A 26491-nucleotide genomic window follows, 5' to 3' on the forward strand; every position below is an offset into this window, starting at 1 on the left:
TCAGTGTTGTATCTAGCTGAAATAGCAGATGCATGTATCTTTATTGAAGAATATGAGAGGCCACTCTGTAACATATCTGCCAAATATTCCAAGATAAGTGGGATGTTCAGTAATGATGCATCATGCCCTTTGCTGGTATTCCAATTGCTGAATCTTTTCCACTTTGCTAAGTAGACCTTTCTGGTGGACGGTCTTGAGCCTCTGTTAGTATCCGCTGAACTTCCTTGGAGAGATAAGCTGAAGTTATTTATGGGATCTCCCAGGCTGTTAGCTGCAGAGTCTGAAGGTTTGGATGCAGTGTTTCGAAATTGTGTTGAGTCAAAAGTAGAGGCCACTGAGGGAGGGCCCACCTCCTGGTGTGACATATGCTCTAGTAGTGGGTACCAGTGTTGTCTTGGCCAATCCGAGCTATTATGATTCCCTTGGGCTTCTCTGCTTTGATCTTTAGTAATACTGAGGTCATCAGTGGCAGAGGTGGGAATGCATAGATTGCTAGGGAGTTCCAGTTGAATGAAAGAGCATCTATTTTCCAAGCCTTTGGATGGTATGTCCTTGTGCAAAATTTTGGTAGGAGATGATTGAGGTGAGAGGCAAATAGGTCCACTTCTGGCTTGCCCCATGTCAAGTGAGTTGTCTGAAAGCCTTCAGATGTAACCTCCACTCGTGTGGATCTGTGAAATTCCTGCTTAGGCTGTCCGCCAACACATTGTCTTTTCCTGGAACAAACTGTGATTGTAACTGGATGTTTAGACTCAGTGATTTCTCCCAAAGCTGCATTGTCAGTCTGCAAAGGGGTAAGAGTGGATGCCCCTGCTTGTTTATGTACCACATCACAGTGGTGTTGTCTGTCCGTATCATTAAGTGACCTTGCTGGAGTTGGTTTTGAAAAGCCTCGATAGCATGCATTACTGCCAGCATTTCCTTTTGATTTATATGCAGATGTGTTTCCTTTGGAGACCATTGTCCTTGTATACACCTGCCTTCCATGTGTGCCCCCATCCGAGGTCTGAGGCATCTGTAGTCATGGTCTGTGTTATCTGTGGTTTTTTGAATGACATACCTGTGTTTTCCTGGCTCACCGAGGCCCACCATAGGAATTCCTTTTGTAAGCATGGAATGAGTGGTATGATTGTCTCCAAGTTGTTGCTGTGCTGAGACCAAACGCTTTTTAGGTACCATTGAAGCTTTCTCATGTGTAGTTTTGCTAATGGAACCAGTAGAATGCAGGATGCCATGTAACCCAGGGCCTGTAGGAATCTCCTTGCAGTCATCTGGGTGAGTTTTGCTAAACCTTTGAAGTATTGAGTTAACTTCTCTTGCTTGTCTTCTGTCAGGTAAGCCATCTGAGAGGCTGTGTCTAATTTGGATCCTAAGAAGATTATTTGCTGGGATGGCTGCAGTCTTGACTTTTGGAAGTTGACTGTGTATCCCAGAGCTTGAAGTAATCGTATGACATATTCCAGATTTTTTGTCAACATCAATTTGTCGTCCGCTTGTATGAGGCAGTCGTCCAGGTACGGGTAAATTTGTATACCCTGGAGCCTGCAATGAGCAATTACTGAAGCCAGGCATTTTGTAAACACTCTGGGCGCAGTAGATAAGCCAAATGGCAATGCTGAGAATTGATAATGCTCTGGCCCTGCAAGAAATCTGAGGTATCTTCTGCAGCTGTGTCCGATAGGGACATGCAGGTATGCCTCCTTGAGGTCCAGAGTAATCAGCCACGACTCCTTGCCCAGCATGGGAAGGAGTTGCTGTAGAGTCAACATTTTGAACTTTGGTACTATGAGAAAGGTGTTTAATGCGGACAAGTCCAGTATTGGTCTCCATTGAGTTTCCTTTCTTGGAACAAGGAACACTCTTGAGTAAAACCCCTGTTCTTGTTCTTGTTGTGGAACTCTTTCTATTGCTTTCATTCGAGTTAGCAGAGTGATTTGCTTGATAGCCTCTGCCCTTTGATGTTGTGGTAGATTTGGCATGCCTTGTTTTCTTGGCAAGGTATGAAAATTAAACCTGTACCCTCGATCTATAATGTCCAAAATCCATTTGTCCTTTGTCAGTCTGTGCCAGTTTTCTGCAAACAGAGATAATTTCCGCCCAAGGAGCTTCTAGTTGTTCCCTGGTAGGCGGTAGTAGAGGAAAGTCATTGAGATTGTGGTTGTTGGGCAGGAGAAACCCCTGCGTCACCTCTTTGGTTTACTGGCTGCCATTGACGTCCCCTGTAAGGGCCTCTGTATTGGCCTCTTCCTCGGCCACGTCTGTTCTTACCCCTTTGAAACTTTTCTGGATTAGGGAAGGACCAGTTTTTGAAGGCCAATTCCTACTGAATCTGGGGGTTGAACCTGGAGGAAATCCTTTACGGTTTGAACTGATTTTGCTTTTCTTCGATGGTCTTTAACACATCCTTAGCATTTGCACCAAAAAGCTTGTTCTTTTCCAAAGGTGCATCCAGAAGTTTTGCTTTTACATGATCTGGTAGAGGTTGATCTTTTAACCAAGCATGTCTACGCATCACTGCCCCTGTCATAGCTGCCCTACATGAAGCTTCCAGTGCATCATATCCACACTGCAGGAAGTGATTGCTAACTTGCTGAGTGTTATGTACAGCTTCCTGCAAAGTCTTCCTGTCTAAAGGATCAGGAGAAGCTAATGCTTTTTGTAAATCTTCTAAGAGATAATCCTGATATTGGTACATATGAAAAAGGCAATTTAAAGCTCTCATAGATAAGGTAGTGGATGTGTAAACCTTTTTACCCCATCTCTCTAATGACCTTGCTTCCCTGTTGGAGGGCAAAGGATTTTTTGAGGTGGCGGCTGAAACTCCTTTAGACCCCTGTGAAATAGTTTCCAAATCAACAGTATGGGCCCTGAATAAATGGGAATGAGTTTCTGGGACCCTGTAATACCTGTCTGGCTTGGCTGGAGCAGGAGGAGAGAATCAGGGTAGCACTAGAATCAGAATACAAATCATCCAGAACATCAAGTACAGGAGGAATAGCTAAGGGCCTGTGCTGAGGCTTCTTAAGGAAAGTCCTAAGGCGCTCCTGGAATCAGAATATTCCTGGCCCTGCCACTTGAAATGTTCCCTCATGGTGTGCAGAATTTCCCCAAAAGAAATATCCTCAGGAGGGAGGCCAAGGTATGGAATCTTCTGCATCCGAGTCCTCATAGGTCTGGAAGAGCTCTTCCTGGCTATCAGAGTGGACAGAGCCCTCAGAATCTTCATCTGAAGGAGTAGGGTCAGAGGGTTCAACCCGGGCCTTTATCAGGAGGAGGCTGGGATGCTCTCTCAGGATGGGCCTGTGAACCTCTAATCATGGAAATTAAATCAGCAGCCATGGACATAATTTGTGTCTCCGGAGTCGGCTGAGGTAAGGATTTAGAAGTAATATGCTTTGTTTTGCTGGCTGCCTTAGCCCTAGTGTAGGCCTTAATAGACATGGCCATAGGAGGCCTGGCAGCTCCACGTGCAGGAGTGACCTTGTCTACAGCAATGGTCTCGGGCATTTCCTCGGTTTCGGTATCCGGAGGAAAATCTATAACTGGCGTCGGAGTAATGTCTGGAATCGGAGTCGTCAGTAATGCGGTGTCTTCGGTTCGGAGCGGTGGAGAGACCGTCTCAGAGGGAACCGGAGCACTCGCGCTAGGTTTTGGCGTGGAGTCGGTGGTAGACGCGGGCCGCTGATGTCGGTCCCGGTCTTTTCGCTTTTTGGGAGTTTGCGATGTTGGAAGATCCGACGGCATGGTGTAAGCAAATTTATCGCCGAAAAAAATTTTCAGCGAACTCCGCTCGGCGCCTGAGAGTGCGCTTGTTGAAGCGAGCACAGGCTACACAGGCCGAGATGTCGTGGTCTGGGCCCAGGCAAGGGAGGCAGTAAGAGTGGAAATCCTTATGAGGTATTTGTTTACCACAAAAAAGACAATTGTTAACTTTTTCAGTAATTTCTGACATCGGCTGAGGCAAGAAAAGGTCCCCAACGGGGTACTTAGCTTTTTTGATGACTTCGGTATCGTAGAATACAGGAGCTGACCGACCGGCACTTGCGAACCGCTTCTGCTTCAGGCACCGCGCGGCAAGAAAGACTGAAGAAAATGGCGTCGGCTAATGATTATATACTCCAGCCACTCTGACGTCGGAGAGAAATGCGACATCAGCCGACGTCGGACCCAGACTTTGGAATCCGGCCGACCGAAGGCTGCCTGAGGCAGGACAACCCACATGTTATGACTGCAGTTGCATTCTTGAAGGACATCTACACGGAGACTGAAGGATAGAATTATAGAGCACAAGTCAGAAATAAGAAAGAAGTTACTAACAAATGCTCTAAGTAAACGTATTATAGAAAAGGGAGAAAGTCATAAATTTAGTTTCAGAGTTATGTCGCATGTAGAAATGGGAGTGAGGAAGGGTGATATGAATAATATGTTGGAATTAAAAGAATATGAGTGGATAATCAGGTTACAGGCAGATGTGAAACCAGGCTTAAATAATGCTGTTATAGCCTTAAACCAGTCTTATTGAAAAAGCAAAGAGAAAGACTTTGATATAATATTTTTAAACAATATCTACATTCTGATAGAGTATATTTATTTGGATAATGGTTTTAAGTTAAGATATGTAGTCATGTATTTCAAGTTAATCTATGCTATTTAGAAATGTTTATGTAGTGTAATTTAATAACAAGTTATATCTTTTTAAATAACTAGGCTGGCTACACCATGTGATTAATTGATTCCTCTATTTAAAGTTCTGTAAATTAACTGCTTAATGTGTACTGATGAAGGGTGTATTCCCAAAAGCTTTGCTACATAAAGTTTTGGTGTGTTTAGTTGCTGTTTCTTAGTACTTAGGAGAAGCGTCATCATCAGTTTTGGATCTTGACTGCCTTTCTCTGTCCTTTTCTTTGCGTTTTTTATGTACTGTGGTAGTCGGATTGCTACCCGACGACATTTCTGAGTAGTTAGATCTGTTTCCAAAATACTTAGATGCAAAAATATACTGACACTTAATAGTGCCATGGTTAAATCTAGCACAAAACAGACAGCCAGGCACGTTGTGATCAGGGCCTAGGCAAGGAATACAGTATAAATGGAAATCCTTATGAGGCATTTGCTTCCCACAAGTAATACAATTATTAACTTTTTCTGACATCGGTAAAAAGCAAGAAAAAAGTTTCCCCAATGGGGTACTTAGCTTTAGTGAAGACTTCGGTTCTGAAACTCAAACTCGAATATTTCAGTAGTCGGCCGACCAGCACTTGCGAAATGCTTCTGCTTCGGGCACCGTGTGGCAAGAAAGACTAAAGAAAATGGCGTCGGCTGCATGTTTTATACCCCTGATGACCTGACGTCATGGAAGAGAAGACAGCAACTGATGCAGGACCCAAGACTTTGGAATTCAGGCCGACTGAGGGCAACCTGCCAGCAGATTACCCAAATGTAATGACTGCAACAGTGAAACACAAGAACATGTTAGAGAGCATTAGGGCCAGCTCTTAAGCCCTGCAAAACTGCAGTGGCAAAACCAGCTCTGGATTTGGAAAAAAATAAGCATGTGGTAATGCTTGGTGAAGGTATGTACAGAGCTCCAGGTAGCAGCTTGTAGGATGTCCCTGGTAAGGACTCCTCTGAGAAAGGCTGTAGAGGTAGATGCAGCCCTAGTGAAATGTGATCTAATCCCCTGTGGGGTAAGGTTTTCCATGGTGCTTATAGCAGAAAAGACTGCAATGGGCTATCCATTTAGAAATGATTTGCTTTGAAATGGCCTTCCCCTCTGCCCCTGCAGAAAAGCCAACTAGCAGCTGTTCTGATTTTCTGACAGGCTTAGTCCTGTCCAAATAAAATCTAAGTTGTCTGTGCATGTCCAAAGAGTGCAGTATTCTCTCCTTTGTTTTGTGGATTCAGGAAAAAGATAGACAAATGAATGGACTGATTTATGGCCACACTAGAGAGCACGTTGGGCATAAAGGAAGGATTTGTCCTGAGGGAAACCCTGTCTGCATGGAAGATAATGAAGGGCTCCACTGCCATAAGGGCCTGTAATTCGGACACTCTTCTTACTGAAGTGATGGCTAGAAGGAACACTGTTTTCCAAGAAAGGAATTTCATCTCTGCAGTTGCAGCTGGTTCAAATGGAGAGAGAGTGAGCTTTTCCAATACAAAGTTTAAGATCCCAGGCTGGAGTAGGGGCTTGCCTGGGGGTCTTAAATGTTTAGCCCCTCTGAGGAATTGCTTTAACAGGGGGTGAGAGAAGAGGGGTGGTTCAGTATTATAATGTGCTGAAATGGCAGAGGCTTGACGAGAAGGTTAGTCCCCTGTGGAGCATTTCTGTTAAGTACTGAAGAATATGAGGTAAGCTGGGCACCATAGTGGCCATCCCCGGAGTTTGGCTCCAGGAACAGTATCTTTTCCATTTTTCAGCATACGATTTTCTAGTACTAGGTCTCCTTGCTTACAGAATGACATCTAGCACCTGCTTACTGAGGGATGCTATTGGAGAGCTCAAGGAATTAGCCAAGCTGCAAGGTTCAGGGTTTGAAGCTGAGTGTGCAGAATCTGGCCCACCTGCTGGGACAGCAGGGAAGGTGTCTGAGGTAGGTGCCATGGATCCAGCAGTACCATACTGCACAAGAGGGGGTACCAGTGCTGGCGAGGCCAGCCTGGTGCAATCAGTATTGTCCTTGGTTTGTCCTGTTTGATCTTTAGCAGAACCTTTGAGAGGACAGGCAGAGGGGGAAAGGCATAAACTAAGAGGCTTTCTCAGGTAAAGGACAGGGCATCCACTTTCCAAGCTTGACTGTGGGGAGTCCTTGTGCAGAATTTGTCCAAATGGTAGTTCTGAGGGGAGGCAAACAGGTCCATCTCTGGAACCCCCATTTGTTCCTCAAGAGGTTGAATATTTTTGGTTCCAGTTTCCATTCATGTGGGTCCATGAGATTTCTGCTTAGGTCATCTGCCAGTGAATTTAGCTTGCCTGGCAGGAACTGAGCTTGTAGGTGCACTTGGTAGCTCAAGGCTGTGTTCCACAGAGCCATGGCTAGTCTGCAGAGAGGGTACGAGTGGGTCCCCCCCCCACTTGTTTATGTACTACATAACTGTGGTGGTGTCTGTCTTTACCAATAATTGTCCTGGAAGTTATGGTCTTTGAAGGTTGTCAGGGAGTTCTGTACAGCTAACATTTCTTTTTGGTTGATATGCAGGTGCATCTGACTCGGGTTCCATTTGCCCTAAATGCACCGCCCTGCCAAGTGAGCCCCCCATGCATAGTCTGCTACATCTGTAGTCAGGGTTTGGGCAGCAGGGGTAGACTGAAAGGGAGCCCCTTGTTTAGGTGGCAGGCCTCTGCCCACCAAAGGGCCTCTGTCTTTATACAAGGAATGATAGGAATCAATGATTCCAGGTCCTGAGAATGTGGACACCATAGGCTTTTTAGATACCATTGTAGTTTCCTCATATGCAGTCTTGCATATGGAATTAGTAGAATGCAAGAGGTCATGAACCCCAGGGCTTGCATGATTTTCCTTGCAGATAACTGGGTCTTTGCGGCCAGTAGTTTGAAGTAGGCTGTCAAATAAACTTGTTTCTCTGGCGTGAGGTAAGCCATCTGGGAAGTTGTGTTCAAGCTTGCTCCCAGGAATACAACTTGTTGGCAGGCTACTAGATGAGATTTATTTTCATTTATGGTGTACCCCAGCAAGGTTAGAAGTTTCTTTACAAATGCCATATGTTTTAGTAGCATGTCCTGGCTTTCTGCCTGAATTAGACAATCGTCCAGGTATGGGTATATTTGAATATTTAATTGCCTGCAAAATGTAATTACTGGAGATAGACACTTTGTGAATATCCTGGGCACAGTAGATAAGCAAAAGGGAAGTGCAGAGAACTGATAGTGCATGGAGCCTGCTCTGAAGCATGGGTATTTCCTGCAAGATTCCCTTACTGGAATGTGCAGGTAAGCTTCCTTTAAGTCTAAGATTGCAAACCAGGCATCTTTGCCTAGCATAGGAAGCAGCTATTGAAGTGTTAGCATTTTGAATTTTGGGATTACCAAAAAGGTGTTCAGTATAGAGAGGTCTAGGATAGGACGCCAAGAGCGGTCTTTTATGGGTACCAGGAAAAGTCTTGAGTAAAAACCTTGTCCCCTTTCTTCTGCTAGGACAGGTTGACTAGCCCTGATACTTAGAAGAGAGAGAGCCTGTTGTTGAGCCTCTGCCCACTGATTTGGCGGTAGGTCTGGCCAACCGTTTGGGGTTGGTAAGGTGTGGAAGTGGAATCTGTATCCTTGGAAAACTATATTTAAAACCCATTTGTCCTGGGTAATGAGTTCCCAGTTTTTTGCATGCAGGGTGATCTTTCCCCCTAAGGGAGCAAGCAGTTGAGCAAGGCTTGGAAGGGTTAAGGTTAAGTCATTGTGACATTTTTCCATAGGGGGGTGTCTTACTACTTCCAGCTTTGGAAGTGGGAGCCCCCCACTGCATAGGCTGTGTGTACCTTGAGACTGTAGTCTAGGTGGTCTGCTGCTCCTGGGTTTGGACTGAGAAGGCCTGGAAGAGACTGGAAAGGACAAATTATTAGAAGGTTAATTCCTACTAAATCTGGGAGGCTGTACCTGCAGGAAATCTTTAACAGTTTGCATAGATTTAGCTTTTTCCTCCATCTTTTTAAGGACTTCTGCTTTACTGCCAAACAGGCGGTCTTGGTTTAAGGGAACATCCAGTAATTTAGATTTAACATGATCTGGCAAGTTTTGCTCCTTAAGCCAAGCATGCCTTCTAAGTACAGACCCAGTGACAGCAGCCCTGCAAGATGCTTCTAAAGAGTCAAAACCACATTGCAAAATATGTTTACCAACTTGTTCAGCAGAATGCATTAAATCCTGTAATTCTTTATGTTCAGCAGTCAGAAATCAAAATAATTTTCTGTTTAAGTAGTCCCATAATATGCTGCTGATACTTTAACATATGAAACTGGCAATTTAAGACCCTAATAGCCAAAGTAGCCGAAGTGTATACCTTCTTATCCCATCTGTCCAAGGCCCTGGAATCTCCATCAGAGGGGGTAGGGTTTTTGGCAGTAGTAGCCTTGGTCCTTGGGAAATGGTCTATGGGTCTGCAGTAAGATTCTTGAAGAGGAACTTGTCAGAGTCTGGTATTCTGTAATACCAGTCAGGTTTTCTGGGAGCAGGAGGTAAAGTGTCTGGGGCCAGGCTAGATTCCAAGAAGGCATCATCTACAATGTCCAGGACAGGAAGGATAGCTAACGGCCTGTGTTGAGGGAGGAGTAAGAATTCCCTAAGTCTCTTTTTGGAGTCAGAGTAATCCTGGCTTTCCCAGCAGAAATGCTCCCTAAGAGTGTGCAAGGTTTCACCGAAAGAAAAATCTTCTGGAGGGAAAGCAGAGGGAATGAAATCCTCTGCATCAGAATCCTCACAGGTAGATAAGGGCAAATCCTGGTAATCAGAAGAAACAGAAATTTCAGAATCCTGATCAGAAGAATCAGAAAGAAAATCAGTTCTAGGTCTCTTAGAGGGGGAAGGCTGGCTTCCCCTAATTTAAGAAATAAGGTCTTCAGCCATTCTATGCATTTGTTTTTTAGGCATATGGGCCTGACCATGTGGTTTGGACATCGGTTTTCTAAGTGTGGGCCGTGTTTTAGGCCTTGATGAAGAAGATGACATCGGTTTGAAATGCAAGTCTGTAGGGCTGAATACACCCTCAGATGCCGGTGCCTGCACAGCGGCTCCGGACCCATCCAAGGTAGAGACATCTGCAGGCTCCATAGTCGAAGCATCTCGAGGCATACAGAATGGGTCTCAATAGAGGCCTGCGAATCTGAAGTGGAAAGTATCAGGGGCTGCGAAACACCTCACTGAGTACCGGCGAACTGGCGACTAGCTTAATGGAAGCGTCCTCGGCAGTTTTTGACCTATGCAATCTGTTTCTGTCTTTATCTTTACGTTTTTTCGGAATATCGGTAGTCGGGTGGCTTACCGAAGCCATTTCTGGATAGTTAAACAGAGCACCAAAATAATTTGCTGAAAAAATAGGCAGATGACGAATAGTTCGGGGGTTGAATAAGGCACAAAACTGACAGAGAGGGACGTTGTGGTCTGGGCCTAAGCAAGGAATACAGTACGAATTAAAATCTTTATGAGGTATTTGCTTTCCACAGTTAAGACAATTGATAACTTTTACTGACATCGGTTTAAGAGCAAGAAAAAGGATCCCCAATGGGTTACTTAGCTTTTTTGAAGACTTTGGTTCTGAAACTCGAAAACGATAATTTCAGGACTCAGCCGACCGGCACTTGCGAACTGCTTCTGCTTCGGGCACTGCGCAAGAAAGACTGATGTAATGGTGTCGGCTGCATGTTTTATACCCCTGACAACCTGACGTCATGGAAGAAGAGACAGCATCCGATGCAGGAATCCAAGACTCTGTTATTCAGGCCGGCTGAGGGCTACCTGCAGGCAGACAACCCAAATGTAATGACTGCAACAGTGAAACACGAAGAACATCTACCGTCCCTTCATAAGTTTCAATTGCAATCTTTTGCTTAATTAAATATTCTTCCAAAAATTAATTTATTCTACCATAGGCAATATTTACCTTGCTCAATAATACAGTAAATAACTGTCTGTATTATTCAAAATCTCATACATAGTTCTATTATAGTCTATGACACTGAAGAGCACAATCCCTCCCCTTTTACCTGGCTTCATTATACGAACACACTTGCTTTTCCTTTTTATTTACGTTACTATAAAAGTTTTTTATATCCTTAGTCCTCACCTTTAGTTGATGCAAATCATCTATAATTGCTTTTTCCAAAATGTTTAACATAGGGTGCAATTGGGGGTTGAATGTGCTTTTCTTTGTTATAAATTCCTTCAAATAAACAAAGCTTGCTCTGTCTTAATCCCTATTCTTAAAATATACAGCTAATGTAGGTTTCTTATTAAAAAACTGTTTCTGTTATGGCATCCACTATATCAAAATTTCTGTTTGGTACAAACTTAAATCCTTTGTTAAAAAGACCACAGTATTCTTCAGTAATATTCCTATCGGTAAACTTATAAATGTTGAACCAGTCAATACAGCAGTCTCCTCTCTTCCCAATACTTCCTTTTGTTGAAATTCTTTTTCTCCAATTCTCTTTGTAACCCCCATAACACCCCTGTTTGCATTTGCTGTCTTCTCGACTAATCACTCTCTCCCTCCCGGGGGGGGGGGGGTTCAAGTGTACTGAAAATCCTGAAAATGATTCCCTTGCTTACAGATTATTTCTTCATTCCTATTACCCAGTTCCCCATTTCTTTTACTGTCATTGGATAAGCCTCATGTTTTTCATATTGTTTCAAATCCCTCTCTACTTTTCTCTGTTTCCTCAAAACCATTTCATTACATCTTTTTTCTATGTCTGTTAAGAGTTTTAGTACAAAATACTTCCCATCTGTCAAAAAAATAATTTCTAATATCCCTATTCAACTTGACTGCTTCCTTTGTTAATACACTTATTCTACTGCAATTAAATTTAATAATCTTCTCCATTAACTCGCATCCATACCGGTTGAACATTCTCACCGTTTCATTGTACATCATACAATTCACTGTTCATCATACAATATGCCAAAGGAAAATCTATAAATCCAATGTCCCAGTGGCACAATTTGCAATTCTAAACATTTCTTTAAATATGCCTTTTCAATTTGGAGTGTTTTAACTTTAGTTATTATTTTCTCTAATTTATGAATTAATTCCTTTAGAGAATTCACAGTATTATGGTCTGCATCAGTATTGTCCACCACATCTGTGTTATTGTCTGCAGACTTGACCTTAAAACTTCTGTCCATTAACTCTTCAAACAGATTTTTGTTACCAGAGAATTTATTAACACCCCACCCATCGGATATAAACAATTAAAGTTCACATTGTTAATGTTGTTTGCATCCAAATTGCTAGTGCCTGTTTTCCGAATACTATTAATTGCTTCTTCATTTATATTTTTGCTCATCCTCCATCTCCCAATACATTTAGTGTCTGAAACAGCTGGCCTACCTCCTGCTGAAACCAAAATAACAGCCTTGTAGGCTGTTAACTAAACACTGCCACTAGAGAGAGAAAAGGTACAGAAAAAGGCTAGCAAGGATTTTTTTCTTTCTAAGTCAGAAAGATATACAGGGTTAGGTAATGTCTACCAACAATGGCAGTAAGAACACACTCGTGAGCATATTTATAGAAAGCAAAACTGAAGTGCATCAAAACAAATTATTTGACAGGGAAGTTTACTAATAGCGATTAAGAATACATTTTCAAGAAAACTCATTTATCTAAATACCAATGCTCGAAAGAAGTTGTCAACCATGTCTGGTCACGAAAGTGGCAAACGAGATCTGACAGGAGTTAGGCTTGGTGCACTGTGGGTAGGAAAGGAGCTTTAGAGTTTGCTGGTCACCATGAGCTGGAGTAACGGCAGAGTCAAATCAGAGTGTCAAATCCAAGCCCAAATGTTGAGGAATAAATGAAAATTGACATCAGATGACCCTTTTAAACATTTATTTGAGCACCTGGGGGCTAATTCTCTTTCCACTGAGACAGATAAAGTTTGGTTTAAAATTTTAACAAGGAATCTTCATAGAGAGATCTAAACACCAAAGAAAAGAGACGATAAACACAGAGGCTCTTAACAAACCCTGATTAAATGACCACCTGTAGACATCAAGTATACATATATATTTAGTAAACGTTGAAGTAGGAAGTAAGCAAAGAAAAATTTTGCTAACAGCTTACGTGAAAGAGAAAATAAAATAAAAAAAATGAGAGAGATATTTTCAGAAGAGCTTTATATTAAAGCAGGAATTTTTGACTGCATAAATGTAATCACTTGCATAGCCATGTCAAAGCAAGAGGTTCTCCCGCTCAATTCTCTACTGGGGTGCCTTCTGTGCAGAGTCTGCAGTCCTCTCTGCAGTTGCGTGCATTTCCTCCCACATCCCAAAGACATGCTGCAGGTGGGACTGGACACACTAAACTAGCCCTAGGTGTGTGTGTGTGTGTGTGTGTGTGTGTGTGTGTGTGTGTGTGTCTTCTGTGGAAGGCTGGCAACTTCACACCATAAAACTCCACTGCCAATTGTTCTGTGGACCGTTGTTTTGCTGTTGGCAACCCCTAATGGGGAAAGCCGAAAGAAGAAGAAATGTAATCACTTGACTTTGGATTTTCAGCTTGAAATCATGTCTTTTTTTAATGTACTCTGATGAAGCTCAAATGAGTAAAACTGGTCTGTTTTCTGAGGCTGTGGAATAAAGAACAACTGGCCTATTAGTTTGCTGGTCTGACATTTTTATTTTTGATATATATGCACACAAACACTTACATTCCCTCGAACCAATCAAACAATGTAAAACATAACAAAACTACTAAAAACAGCTTTATTGCAGTTGGGCAATCCCATGAACTCAACACCCTAAGCTACTTTTAACATACCAATTCCAAGATTACACAACAATGCAGAAAATGACAAATTCCCTTACCCAACTGTCTGTCAATCTGTCATGCCACAAGTTAGCAGTGAAACTGAATAGGAAACTTCATTCACTTACACTGCTAACCATCAAATGCTCCAACTGAACAGACTGATGAAATTCTGGAAAATTACATGTTCAACAAAGTCAAAATCAAACATGTTATGTGCACGTCTGTATATCATGTTTGTAGACATGTACATAAAGTACATACATAAACACACACACACAGACCTTCCCTAAATACACAGACACTAACCCCTTTCCCCACTTTTTGCTCATAGTGTTCCTTTTAAGACTGATTTAAGTTGGAGATTCTCCTTTTGCAGCAGATTTTACTGGTGACTATAAAACTTATGTAGCTATTCCTTTGCTACCTTGAACTTGGTTTCCTCTCTCCATGAAAAGGGCAGTATCCTGGGTTCAACCTTCCTGAGGCCAGTAATGTGGGCCTTACAGATAATAAACACTCCATCACTCTTTGTTCTTTCTTCTATGAAGAACTTAAGTAGCACCCAGCATTAAGAAACTGTGACAGAATCTGAAACCTTCTTTGTTAAGCAGTTTTCAATAAATACCCATGGTAAATACTACTGAATGATATTAATTCATTAAATTATCACTTTTTATGCATGAAATACAGTTAAGAACCATGTTGTGATCTTCCTAATTAAAGTCATTAGTATATATTACACATTTTTCCTATTTGTTTCATATTCTGAGAGGCAGTGTTGCACATTTTAGAGATGGAAAGTTGAGTGATAGGGCTAGGGGTGTCTGCAATGGTTATTGAAGCTCATACCTCCAAGTATCTGTACAATGAAATTACAGTTAGGGGTGCCACCTATCCCTCTTTGTGCAGGACGGTCCCTGCTTGGGCAGTTGTACTCTGAAAAAAAAAAATTGAAAAATAGCAAATGTCCCAAGATTTTAAGTAAAATAAAATACTTCCTAATTTTTCTTTAAAAGCTATATAAAACAATTATTTTATATCTGAAACACCTAAATATTCTACAAAACAACATAAGCAACTCAATTTTTACAAGAATAAATTTTATTTTGGCAAAAAAGTAAACTACTACTTTGCACCAACTATACACATGGTTTGTCCTGCAAAATTAAAATTTTCCACAAAAAATTCACATCTGGAGTATATGAAAAGGTGGCAACACTAACCACAGTACTGGGGATTAACAATGTGGCAGTCCAGTGGAGGGGGTTCAAAAGAAGCCCACCCCCTCTCAGGACGGGTGAATCAATCTTAGCTACCAGCTCCCAGCCCTCCCTAGGAGTCTCCTCTATATGCAACACATCTGGGGTGCATCCAAGGCTCCATCTCTGCACAATGAAGCCAGTTCATACATGACATTTCTGCGACAAAATAGCTGCCAAAGAAAAAAAGGCTAAAGGACTTCTAACAAGACTGTTTTGTCTTTTTTTTTCTGACAGACAGTATAATAAAACTCAAAAACTCTATGGAACACATCACATCCTCAGATCTGTTGCAAGGCTTTCAAAAAGGGGGACTAACCAGCAATGGCTGCTTCTCCTGAAGTCATGCTGTCAGTAATTGCTTCTGAGCTGAAGTTGGAACTGTTCCCTGAAAGAGAAAAAAAAAATAGAAAAATAAAGAGAATACTACGCATTGTGGCTTCAGACTTTAAAAAGGCTCTTCTAGTAACTTGGTTTTCATTATAGTCTTCATGAAGGTGAAAACTCAACTACAAGCAGTAGCAGGTAAGAAGGCTGTACACTAACTCTGCACTTTATATAAATGTGTAGCATTAAAAGTATGTGTACGTATAACAAACAAGACAGCAAGCAACAGCAAACAAGGTTGTAGACTAACTCCACACACTGTACAAGTATGGAATAGTAAAAGCGTATTTCTATATGAGGTACTGCATGACTCCCTAATGTGGGATTTATAGTAGAAAATGCAGCAGCCATTTAGTCTCCAGTCACATCAATGAGCTTCAAGTTATTAGGTACTGCAGGGTCTGTTAGACCACGGTACCATTCAACCAATCACATCAATGAGCTTCAAGTTATTAGGTACTTGTAAAAAGCACAGAGGGCTAGATGAGCCATATCTGCTATGCCAACATAAGACTGCACAAAGCATGTAGCTATTCTTTCCTTAAAGCACTAATATAGCACAGCAGACATTTTATTGTCTGCTAAGAATGAAAGCCTTCTGGTTTTCATTTTCTATTAATCCCATCCTCAGTCACCCCTCATAGAGAAAGCTATTCATCTCTCCCTACTGCCATTCCTTGACTGCACTCGACTCCAGCAGTCCTCCCGGACAGGACTTGCATTAGATTTTTAACAGCTTACTGCACAGTCCTGTATCACAAGATCAGGAGAGCTTAGCCCACCCCTTCTTCCACATACACACACACACACACCCACAAGTATTACAGTCTTCAGGGTTCTATGATGCTACAGGTGAGGGCTGGTGCACAACTATCATAAACCTAGCTAAATATCTCGCTCCCACTTCTTGCCAGACTTTTACACTAATAAATTTTGCTATTGTTATTTAATGGTCTTGTGCAAATGTGTACAACTAATACATCTAACTCTAGAAAGTTTTCAGTTACATGTTATTGCTAAAATAATGTGTTTTTTGCCCTCTTTTGTTATTGTTAACTCGTCTGCCTCCTGTGTAACTGGCATTATTAGTTGGCTCTACCACAAGTAACCTCTGAAAATTTAATGTTGTTTTAGCAAGTCCATTTCTATCACCAGTGATAAGCAAATACTATTTTTAACAGTATAATCTGCCACTCCATATCACATTTGAAAAATAGAACTCAAGGAAGTAGTACTTCGATCTGATCAACAGTGCAGTGGGTGTTGTGCATGATACTCTGGTAATCTCTGGTACAGGTCCTGAAGATTTTTTTTTTTTTTTAATAAATCATCAAGACTTGTATGAACAATGGTATGCTACACAAACTCTGGACTACTAAAACAAAGTTAAATCATGTCCTTCCATATCACTGCTGCAGTTTTCATCTCCTCTGGGATATCCTGCCAAGGAGAGTCCAACATCTAGCCAGTATACCAAAAGCCTATATTACCTAGAAATGACATATTTTGGGCATAAAGGTGAAGTACACATGTTCTCAGTCCAGAACATCACTCTAACAGTCCTGGATGCTTCTCTGGATAACCAAAAAGTACAGTTTTGTACCTACCATAAATGTAGATGTTCGAAGATCCACATTGCTGCAGTCCTTACACTTGGGTAGTCCGCTATCCACGGTCGGCCCGAATATCAAAGTATAAGGCTGACGTCGGTCAGGGCGCATTTAACTGACGTCAGGACGTCAGGGTACAAATGCGCATGACCGGCGCCATATCCTCAGTCTTTTCTTGCCCCAGATGTCAGAAGACCTTAAAAAGAAAGGTCAAAACCAAAAGACAGCAAACAAACAACCAACCACCCATGCACTAACTATATGTACAATATATACAATACACACAATATGTACAACCCAACCCACACAACCACCTCCAAGAACAGAGGGGAAGGAGGGAGGGTAAATTGGACTGCAGCAATGTGGATCTTCGAACATCTACATTTATGGTAGGTACAAAACTGTACTATGTTCTTCATCTCACATTGCTGCAGTCCTTACACTTGGGTAGAATCCCAAAGCAGAGATAAGGGAGGATGGCTAACTATAAGGAAGCAGGAGCTGCCAAAATGCCCTGCAAAACCGCAGTGGCAAAACCAGCCCTGGACTTAGAGTAAAGTGGCAGGTGATAATGCCTAGAGAAGGTATGCACAGAACTCCAAGTAGCTGCTTCCAAAATATCCTTGGTTGCCACTCCCCTCAAAAAAGCTGTGGAAGAGGCAGTAGCCCTAGTGGAATGAGGCCTAATCCCAGCTGGAACCTCCTTGTCATGATGGGAGTAACAGAAAGCAATGCAAAACCCAATCCACTTAGAAATAGTTCGTTTTGACACAGGCTTGCCCTGAGAACTCAAAGCAAAAGAAACAAACAACTGCTGAGACTGCCTGAACCCTTTAGTTCTGTCCAAATAATAACGCAACTGCCTGTGTACATCCAAAGTGTGCAAAATCTTTTCCCCCTTATTTTGGGGATTTGCATAAAAAGTAGGCAAATGAATAGTCTGGTTTAAAGCCACACTAGAAACCACCTTAGGCATAAAGGAAGGATTAGTACGTAATGATACCCTATCCTTATGGAAAATCAAGAAAGGCTCAACTGTCATAAGGGCCTGCAATTCAGAAACCCTTCTTGCAGAGGTAATGGCCAATAAAAAAGCAGTCCTCCATGATAAATATTTCAACTCAGCAGTAGCTGCAGGCTCAAAAGGTTGTAGAGTGAGTTTCTCCAACACAAAATTGAGATCCCAAGCAGGAGTAGGAGCTCTTCGTGGGGGTCTTATATTCTTTGCCCCTCTAAGAAATTGCTTGAACAAAGGATGAGAAAACAATGGCGGGTCGCAATCATACTGAGCTGAAATTGCTGCAGCATGAACTTTAATAGGAGAGAAGGACAAACCTTTGTCCAGTAACTTAGTAAGATATTGAAGAGCCGCACTTAAATTAGGCTCAGAAACATCAAAATCCTTTGCTGCACTCCAAAATAAAAATCTCTTCCATTTATCTGCGTACACTTTCCTTGTACTAGGCCTTCTAGCTTCCAAAATCACATTCAAAACTTGTTGTGGAAGTTGAGACCCTCTGTGGTTCAAAACAGAATATGCCAGGCTGTTAGGTGAAGAGAGTGAAGTTTGACATTGAGCAAATGGCTGTCCTCCTGTGACAACAGGTGTGGAATCGAAGGCAAAGGCCATGGAGGCTTCCGTACTAGACTTCTCAGTAATGGGTACCAGTGCTGTCGAGGCCAATCTGGAGCTATTAAAATCATCCTTGGCTTGTCCTGTCTGACCTTCAGAAGTACCTTTGGGAGGAGAGGCAGAGGTGGAAAGGCATACACATGAAGATTGCTCCAATTGAAAGAAAGAGCATCCACTTTCCAAGCTGTGGGATGAAACCTTTTTGTGCAAAACTTTGGCAGCTGATGGTTTAGTGGAGAAGCGAACAGATCTATGTCTGGAGTTCCCCATGACACTGTCAATTTCTGAAATACCTGAGGATCCAATTTCCACTCGTGGGGATCCATAATTCGTCTGCTCAACACATCTGCTAAGGAGTTCTGTGCTCCTGGCAGAAACCTTGCCTGAAGATTGAGCTGTAAACTGAGAGCAGCCTCCCACAAAATCATTGTTTGCCTGCATAGAGGATAAGAATGTTCCCCTTGCTTGTAGATGTACCACATGACAGTTGTGTTGTCTGTTAGAATCAACACCTGTCCTGGAAGAAGGAATTCCTTGAAAGCTATTAATGCAAACTGGACTGCTAACATCTCCTTCATGTTGATATGTAGATGTTGTAGTCTGACAGGCCACTTGTTTTGTATCCATTTTCCATTCAGATGAGCTCCCCAAGCTTTGTCTGAGGCATCTGTCGTTAAAATCTGACTTGCCTCTGGCCGGGTCACAGAGAGTCCCTTGTTTAGGTGACATTCCTGAGCCCACCACAAAAATTCCTTCTGAATGCAAGGTATTATTTGAATGACAGTGTCCAGATCCTGGCAGTGCTGTGTCCAAACATTTTTGAGATACCATTGTAGCTTCCTCATATGCAGTTTGGCATTGGGAAGCACCAGAATACAAGATGCCATGAACCCTAAGGCTTGAAGGACTGTCCTTGCAGTCAGCCCGGACTGATGAGATAGTTGATGGAAGTAAAGGGATAGACTCTTTTGTTTGTCCGGGGTTAAAAAGGCCATCTGGGCTGCTGTATTCAGTCTCACACCCAGAAAGCACATGTCTTGAGAGGGTACTAGACTGGACTTTATTTCGATCACAGAATACCCTAGGCATCTTAGCACTGCTATCACATATTCCAAATGACGAAGAAGCTCTCCCCTTCCTTGAGCCAGAATTAGGCAGTCGTCCAAATAAGGATAGATCTGTATTCCTTTTAGTCTGAAGAAAGCTATCACTGGAGCCAGAACTTTCGTGAACACTCTGGGCAGTAGATAAGCCAAAGGGCAATGCAGAGAACTGATAGTGAGAAGTCCCAGCTCGAAAACGCAGATACTTTCTGCAACTGAGTCTGATAGGAACATGAAGGCAAGCCTCCTTGAGATCCAAAGTTACCATCCAATGATCTCTGCCCAGCAGAGGTAAAAGCTGCTGCAACGTCAACATTTTGAACTTGGGAATGTCCAGATAAGTGTTGAGGATAGATAAATCCAAAATTGGTCTCCACGTGTTCCCCTTCTTTGGTACTAGGAACAGGCGAGAATAAAATCCTAGGCCCACTTCTGGTAGAGGGACCGGCTGTATGGCCCCTAGTTGGAGCAACAGAGAAACCTGTTTGTGAGCCTCTAGTCTTTGTTGAGGAGGAACGTCTGGCATGCCTTTGAAAGGAGGCAAGGTATGGAAATAAAACCTGTAGCCGTGGTGTACGATATCCAATACCCATCTGTCCTGGGTAATTAAACTCCAATTTTCTTTGAAGAGTGCCAACCTTCCTCCCAAAGGTGCTGCCAGACGAGCAGGCTCTGGCAGCTGAAAAGGTAGGTCATTGGGTCTGTTTACGAAAGGACTGACCCCTGCCCTCACCTGAAGCCTGTGCAGGAGAACTCCCTGTTCTAGGCCTGAAAGAGCCCTGAGCTCTGCCCTTACCACGTCTAGATCTACCCCTAGACTGGGAATCATAAGAAGGATACGTCCACCCCTTAGTAGGCCAATTTCTACTAAACTTTGGAGGCTGGACTTGCAAAAAATCTGTAACAGTCTGCATAGACTTAGCCTTGTCTTCCATTTTCTTTAAGACTGTCTCAACAGGAGGCCCAAACAACACGTCAGATTGTAAAGGAGCATCTAAAATCCTTGTTTTAACATGTGCAGACAAATTCTGATCCCTCAGCCAGGCGTGCCTGCGAAGAACAGTCCCAGTGGCAGCCACCCTAGACGAGGCCTGTACAGCATCAAAACCACATTGCAAAAAATGCTTACCCACCTGTTCAGAAACATGGACTAAATCTTGCAACTCTTTACAATCAATACCAACTGCCAGAGCATCAACCTTAGACTTCAATTGTGAAAGGAGATAGTTTTGGTATTTCAACATGCGAAACTGGCAATTCAGAGCCCTTATAGCAAGAGTGGAAGAAGTATAAACTTTCTTTCCCATCCATCCAAGGCCCTAGCCTCCTTATCTGTAGGAACCGGATTCTTAACAACAGAAGCCTTAACACCTTTAGGCCTCTGACTAACAGTTTCTGGGTCTGCCCTAGGACTCTTAAAAAGATACTTGTGAACGTCAGGCACCCTGTAATACCTATCCGGCTTAACAGGAGCAGGAGGCAAAGAATCAGGATGAAGAGAAGCCTCTGTAAAAACATCTTCCACTACATCCAAAACAGGAGGTATAGCCAAAGGCCTATGCTGGGGTAAAAACAGAAATTCCCAAGCCTTTTCCTGGAATCAGAGAAGTCCTGACCTTCCCACTTAAAATGCTCCCTCATGGAATGAAGAGTTTCTGAAAAAGAAAAATCCTCAGGAGGAGTAGCAGAAGGAGTAGAATCATCCACATCAGAATCAGAATAAGGAGAGTACTCCTGCAAGTCTTCAGCCGAAGACTCTGAAACATCTGAAGCCTGCTCTAAACCCCCCAGCTCAGGCTCCACCCTAGGTCTCTTAGCAGGAGGGGGCATAGAACCCCTAATCAAAGTAATCAAATCTTCTGCCATTTCAAGCATATGCTTTTTGGGCATAGTACCGGAAGAGCTAGGGGTAACACCAACTGAAGCTAAACCTGGCCTGCCCCTGGGAGAAGCCTTAGTAACAGAAGGAGAGGGCCTAGCCACCTTAGGAAGGGAACACAAAGAAATCTCCGGCGGAGCCACAGGCTCCACCGACACCTCTAAAGAACCGGCGTCCGGTACAGACGGTTCTTCTAGCCTAGGCTTAACTGTCTTGTCCTTGCGCTTCTTCGAGGAAGCGGGCGTCGGAGCATCCAACGGCATTTTATAATTGCACCGCTTCCCAAAGACTAACCTAGCACAATCCAACCTTCTCTTTATAGTGCGTTTGTTAAATCTAGCACAAGAGAGACAGCCAACAACGTCGTGCTCAGGCCCTAAGCAAGGAATACACAAAGTATGATAATCTCTATGCGGTATCTGTTTCCCACAAGAAACGCAATTATTAACTTTTTCTGACATCCGGTAAATGACTGAGGCAAGAAAAAACAAAAATATTCCCCAACGGGGTACTTAGCCAACTTCGAACTCGGTCTGAAACTTCTAAATCGAAAAATTTCAGAACGCCAACCGGCACTTGCAATGCTGCTTCTGCATCGGACCACGCGGCAAAAAAGACTGAGGATATGGCGCCGGTCATGCGCATTTGTACCCTGACGTCCTGACGTCAGTTAAATGCGCCCTGACCGACGTCAGCCTTATACTTTGATATTCGGGCCGACCGTGGATAGCGGACTACCCAAGTGTAAGGACTGCAGCAATGTGAGATGAAGAACATCTTGTTTAGCTCTTCTCTGGCAGAGCTCCTTAAGACTTTGCAGGATCAGGACAAGGTCACAAATGTTATGAAGTACACCTTTGTTTCTCCAATTCCCAAGTTTCACAGGAACTACCCTACTAAGATTGCCTTCAAAGGGTAAGAATGCTGCTAGACATGTATTTTTCTGATAAGCCAATTCAAATTCCAAGGCCCTAGAAGCAGTCATTTCCTAACAATGCTGCAGCTATCTGACATTTTGCTCTCCCTTCCTCTTGACCAGGTTCCCTTGTCACTCAGGCTTTCTCTCCCACTTTGGGGAAAAAAAATCACCACAGACTCTTGGGTTCTCTCCATTATTAGGCAGGGTTACTTTAAGGCCTGGAAAACCTTTCCCTCCTTCTCCAGTATCTCCCAACATCCTGCATAGCAATTCCCTCATTCTCCAGGGGTACTGCAGTGTCTGGTAGACCAGGGTACCATGCAACCAGTTCCACAGACCAAGAGGGGTCAACGGTTTTATTCAAGAATGTTTCTGGCTCCAGGAAAGGTGGGTCTTGGAGACATGTCCTGGATCTTCCTTTTCCGAACACTTTTCTCACAGTGCCATCCTTCTGAATGCTTTCTATTCAGACTCTGTTTCCCCTGTTGCTTCCCTAGGCCTTTCTAGTTTTCCTGGGCCTAATGGACCTTCTCACACAGGAAAATGGATCTCTCCTTCACCCGTACTTATCCACTCCCCAACTGACATTTTGGGTGATAGGGTTTTGATTCCTTTCCGATACCAATTTTAAGAGGACATGATTATGGTCCTGCAGAAGGCATGGAAATCCAATACCAGAAAATCATATATGTTCAAGTGGAAGAGATTTTCTTTCTGGTACCTTAAACATCACCAGGATCCCTTTTCAGTGGTGGTTCCCTTGGGCCTTTCCTACCTGTATGAAGTGTTACATGCTGACCTGGCATATTCTTCAGTGAAAACTCATTTGTCAGCACTTTCTGCCTGTCTGCCACTGAATCCTCCTCTGGCCTACAGAGTTGAAGTTAAGCAATTTCTAAAAGGCTTCCATCCCAGACCCCTAAGAAAACCTATTCCTCCTTCTTGAGATCTTACTTTTGTCCCCGAAAAACTGACTCATGCTTCTTTCGAGTCTGCTACTATTTCTTTGTAACAATGAACCTGGAAGACTGCTGTACTGACTGCTTTGACCTTCACAAAAACAGTTTCTGAACTCCATGTCTTGATGGCAGTCCATCCTTTTTTTTTGTTTTTTCATAGAGACAGGTTGTCCCTCTGTAGGACTGCTTCCTTTATGCCCAAGGTGATTAATGAGCTGTCGCTTAGTCAGTCTACCCAGTTTCCTTCCTTTTTTCCCCTTCTTAGAAGTCTGCTAGTGAGAAGGTACTTCATACTTGGTACTTGCACAGACATCTCAAATATTATTTAGGTAAAACAAAGGCCTTTCATAAATCTGATAACATTTTTATTTTCATTCCAGGACATTGGGTTTGGCAGTTTTTACACTAAGCATCTACTTCTGGATTTCCAAAGCCTCTTCTTTTTGTTATACTTTTCATAGCAAACAGTTGCCTGCTTCTATATGGGCTCATTCTACTAGGGCAGTAGCTTCCTCGGGGGCTTGCTTCAAGAGTTTGGATACCAACTCTATCCTTGAAGCTGTACTTTGTCTTCTGTTTATGCAATCACTAAGCATTAAAACTTGGATGTCATTTCCACAGCCAGGGTGGGATTTGCCAAGGCTATCTTTCATGGGTTTGTGGAGGGTTCCTCCTTGCCTTCTTCCTCCCTACCTTCCTAGTAGATTTTTTATTCTCCCAGAGGTGATAAATACTGCAACACTGATATGGAAGGACATAGTATAGTTCTGTAAAATCTTACCGTAACAGTAAATGTCCTTTTCACTGTTGCAGTATTCACTCCCTCACTCCCTTCTACCCACTTTTCATTCCTCTTTAAAAATGGGTATTTTCTTTCTAGCTGAGAGGTTCTTCATTGTCATGCCTTCCCATTTCTGGATGTACATGCTTCTCCTTTCTAATGGAGGTCTTGGTTCTCCTGGGGCACTTCAGTTCTGGATTGGGGGCATACATACATCACCTTTACGTCTTAGACTTACGCTCCCCACACAAGCATAACACACAATGCTCCTACTAATAAAGGCTTTATTATACTGGCCAGACTTTGGGCTATCCTTGGCAAGAGATCCCAGAGGTGATGAATACTGCAATAGTGCAAAGAAGGACATCTACTATTATGGTAAGATTTTACACAACTGTACTTTCTATATGACTATAGCTCTTATGTTGCACTGGAATCCTTTTGCTTAAATCAGGTTTCCTTTCTGGTCTCACTGTTTTCATTTTGCTAGGCTCTTGATTTTATATTGACCACTGGTCGTGTATTTTAATTAGTTAAACATCCTCTTTTTGTAAGAATATCATATGTTTACTTAATACACCTTATTTTTTCTTGCTGTTTGGAATGCTCCTGGAATGAGGTTTAATTACTCTAGACACTTTCTTTTTTACCTCTGCTTTTTCAAGCCACCTATGCTTTCTTTCTCCTTTGGCATCTCTCACATGTCAGTGCAATGACACTGCTATAGCTTATAAAAGTGAGGGACAGCAAGACAAGTGGCTGGATCACTTGACCTGACCTGAATGGCACATTATGACTAGGATTACTTCTTACCATGGTTCTCTGATATGGACATTGTCAGTTTATACTGGCTCCAGAATTACAAAACTAGGGTATGGACTGGATCTTCTAGGTTCTCCGATATTATCCAATGGCTCTGGAATCAGGCTGGCTTCTGAATGAGCCAAGGCCTGTATCTAAAATTCTACTACTTACTTAAAAAACCCTGCACAATCAAGTCTTACCTATTAAAATAAAAATATTTGTAGTTCATGTCTGTTTACTTGCTCAGCTCATCAGATGGTAGGTTGCTGCTTGTTCTGAGAGCAAGGCTTGAAGTTTTTTGTTTTTTTGCCTATCCAGCTGTAGTTTTGAGGTATTAGCTATTTTCTTGATAAAAACAAGTGAGACAAAGGCTTCATTTACCAAGTTCTTAGGTATTACCCTCCCAAAAGGATATGCCTGTACCCCAGTGCAAAGCATTCTGTCACTACGTGCTCTGCTTTTCTTAAACTTGCTTTGATTATTTTACCACATTATGTATGCACTTTGGTTAACTGTTTTTCATTTCAACTGTGCAGTGTTTAGTTTTTTAACCAAATATATGAAACAAATGAACAAATATAGATAATTTATTCCACTCCGATGCTAGTGTGTGTGCTGATTAATAACAGTATTTGGTGTGTGTGTGTGTTGCTAAAGTCTCAACAATATTACATTTTGTTTCTGGCCTCCCGTACCTGCTGTGATACACTATACCACTAACTGCAGCACTTACTTCTGAAAATGGCAGCAGTCTTTTGCATGTGCAGTTCTCTCATCATCCCAGCCACACACCACTATACTCATTCATATCACTCCTGTTCCTACCCGACATCTCTCTACGTAATGCAATTTCCAAACACATTGCCAACAAGGTGAAATACTAGGTGTATTAGTATCTTAAACTGAAGACTAGAATTTACAGGCATAACCATAGAAAAGAATGTCTAAACTAGCTGAGGTGGACAATATTAAAATAGATGGAGCACTGGCTACCAGGAAATGGAATGAGTTAGCTGCCAGGTAGAAACACACAGCCCATCCAGCAGCAACACTTTCAAGTGGATTACATGCGCAAATCTCATACAACAGCTAAGGTCTTGTCAGACTGCATGACTCAAAGAAATAGCAAGGTGTGTGAATTTACTTCAAAAAGAGGTAAGAAATGGGCAAATTCAGAGGGTTAGTCCAAACAATAATCACATTATTACCTACCCAAAGAGCCATAGCTGTAACCTTCAAACGAACTTCCTAAGACAGAGTCTGGAGTCACTGCTTTGCCGCCCAGAATTAAACACAAAAAGTACAATAAATCTCTTACTGTAAATAAACAGTGATGTTATGTAACAGTCACCTCAGAATTACAGAAGATAAACCAGCAACCACCGGTGGATGCAAAGACTAAAACAGAGGATTCCCTTATCGTCAAAACAAACTACTAAAATAAAAACATCACATTCCAGCACCAGTGAGGACTCAAAATGTGCTGTATTCATCTGTACCATTGGGGGGAAAAGGATGATGGATACTTACAGCATGCAGGCATAAAGTACAGTATGTGAAAGATCTTACCGTGTGTCTTACTTCTCACCATTGAAGTATTCTTTACAACTGGAATCTCCTGCCAAAGATACCTGAAAGTACGGCCAGCATACCAAAAACTTTTTACCTTTCAAGCACGGTAT

General features: G+C 42.5%; 1 protein-coding gene across 1 annotated transcript in view; it reads right to left on the minus strand.

Moving 5' to 3' along the window:
- Positions 1-26491, minus strand: part of SIDT2 (SID1 transmembrane family member 2) — a 1446738-nt gene that overhangs the window by 629550 nt on the left and 790697 nt on the right. The window contains exons 16-18 of the mRNA XM_044080965.1: positions 26022-26088; positions 15054-15122; positions 14325-14411 (exon numbers count right to left, since the gene is read on the minus strand). Coding sequence (XP_043936900.1) covers positions 14325-14411; positions 15054-15122; positions 26022-26088 — 223 coding nt within the window. The remainder of the gene's footprint in view (positions 1-14324; positions 14412-15053; positions 15123-26021; positions 26089-26491) is intronic.

The sequence above is a fragment of the Protopterus annectens genome, chromosome 8.part0, assembly GCF_019279795.1.
Source record: "Protopterus annectens isolate FY-2018-M chromosome 8.part0, PAN1.0, whole genome shotgun sequence".
Lineage (NCBI taxonomy): Eukaryota > Metazoa > Chordata > Ceratodontiformes > Protopteridae > Protopterus > Protopterus annectens.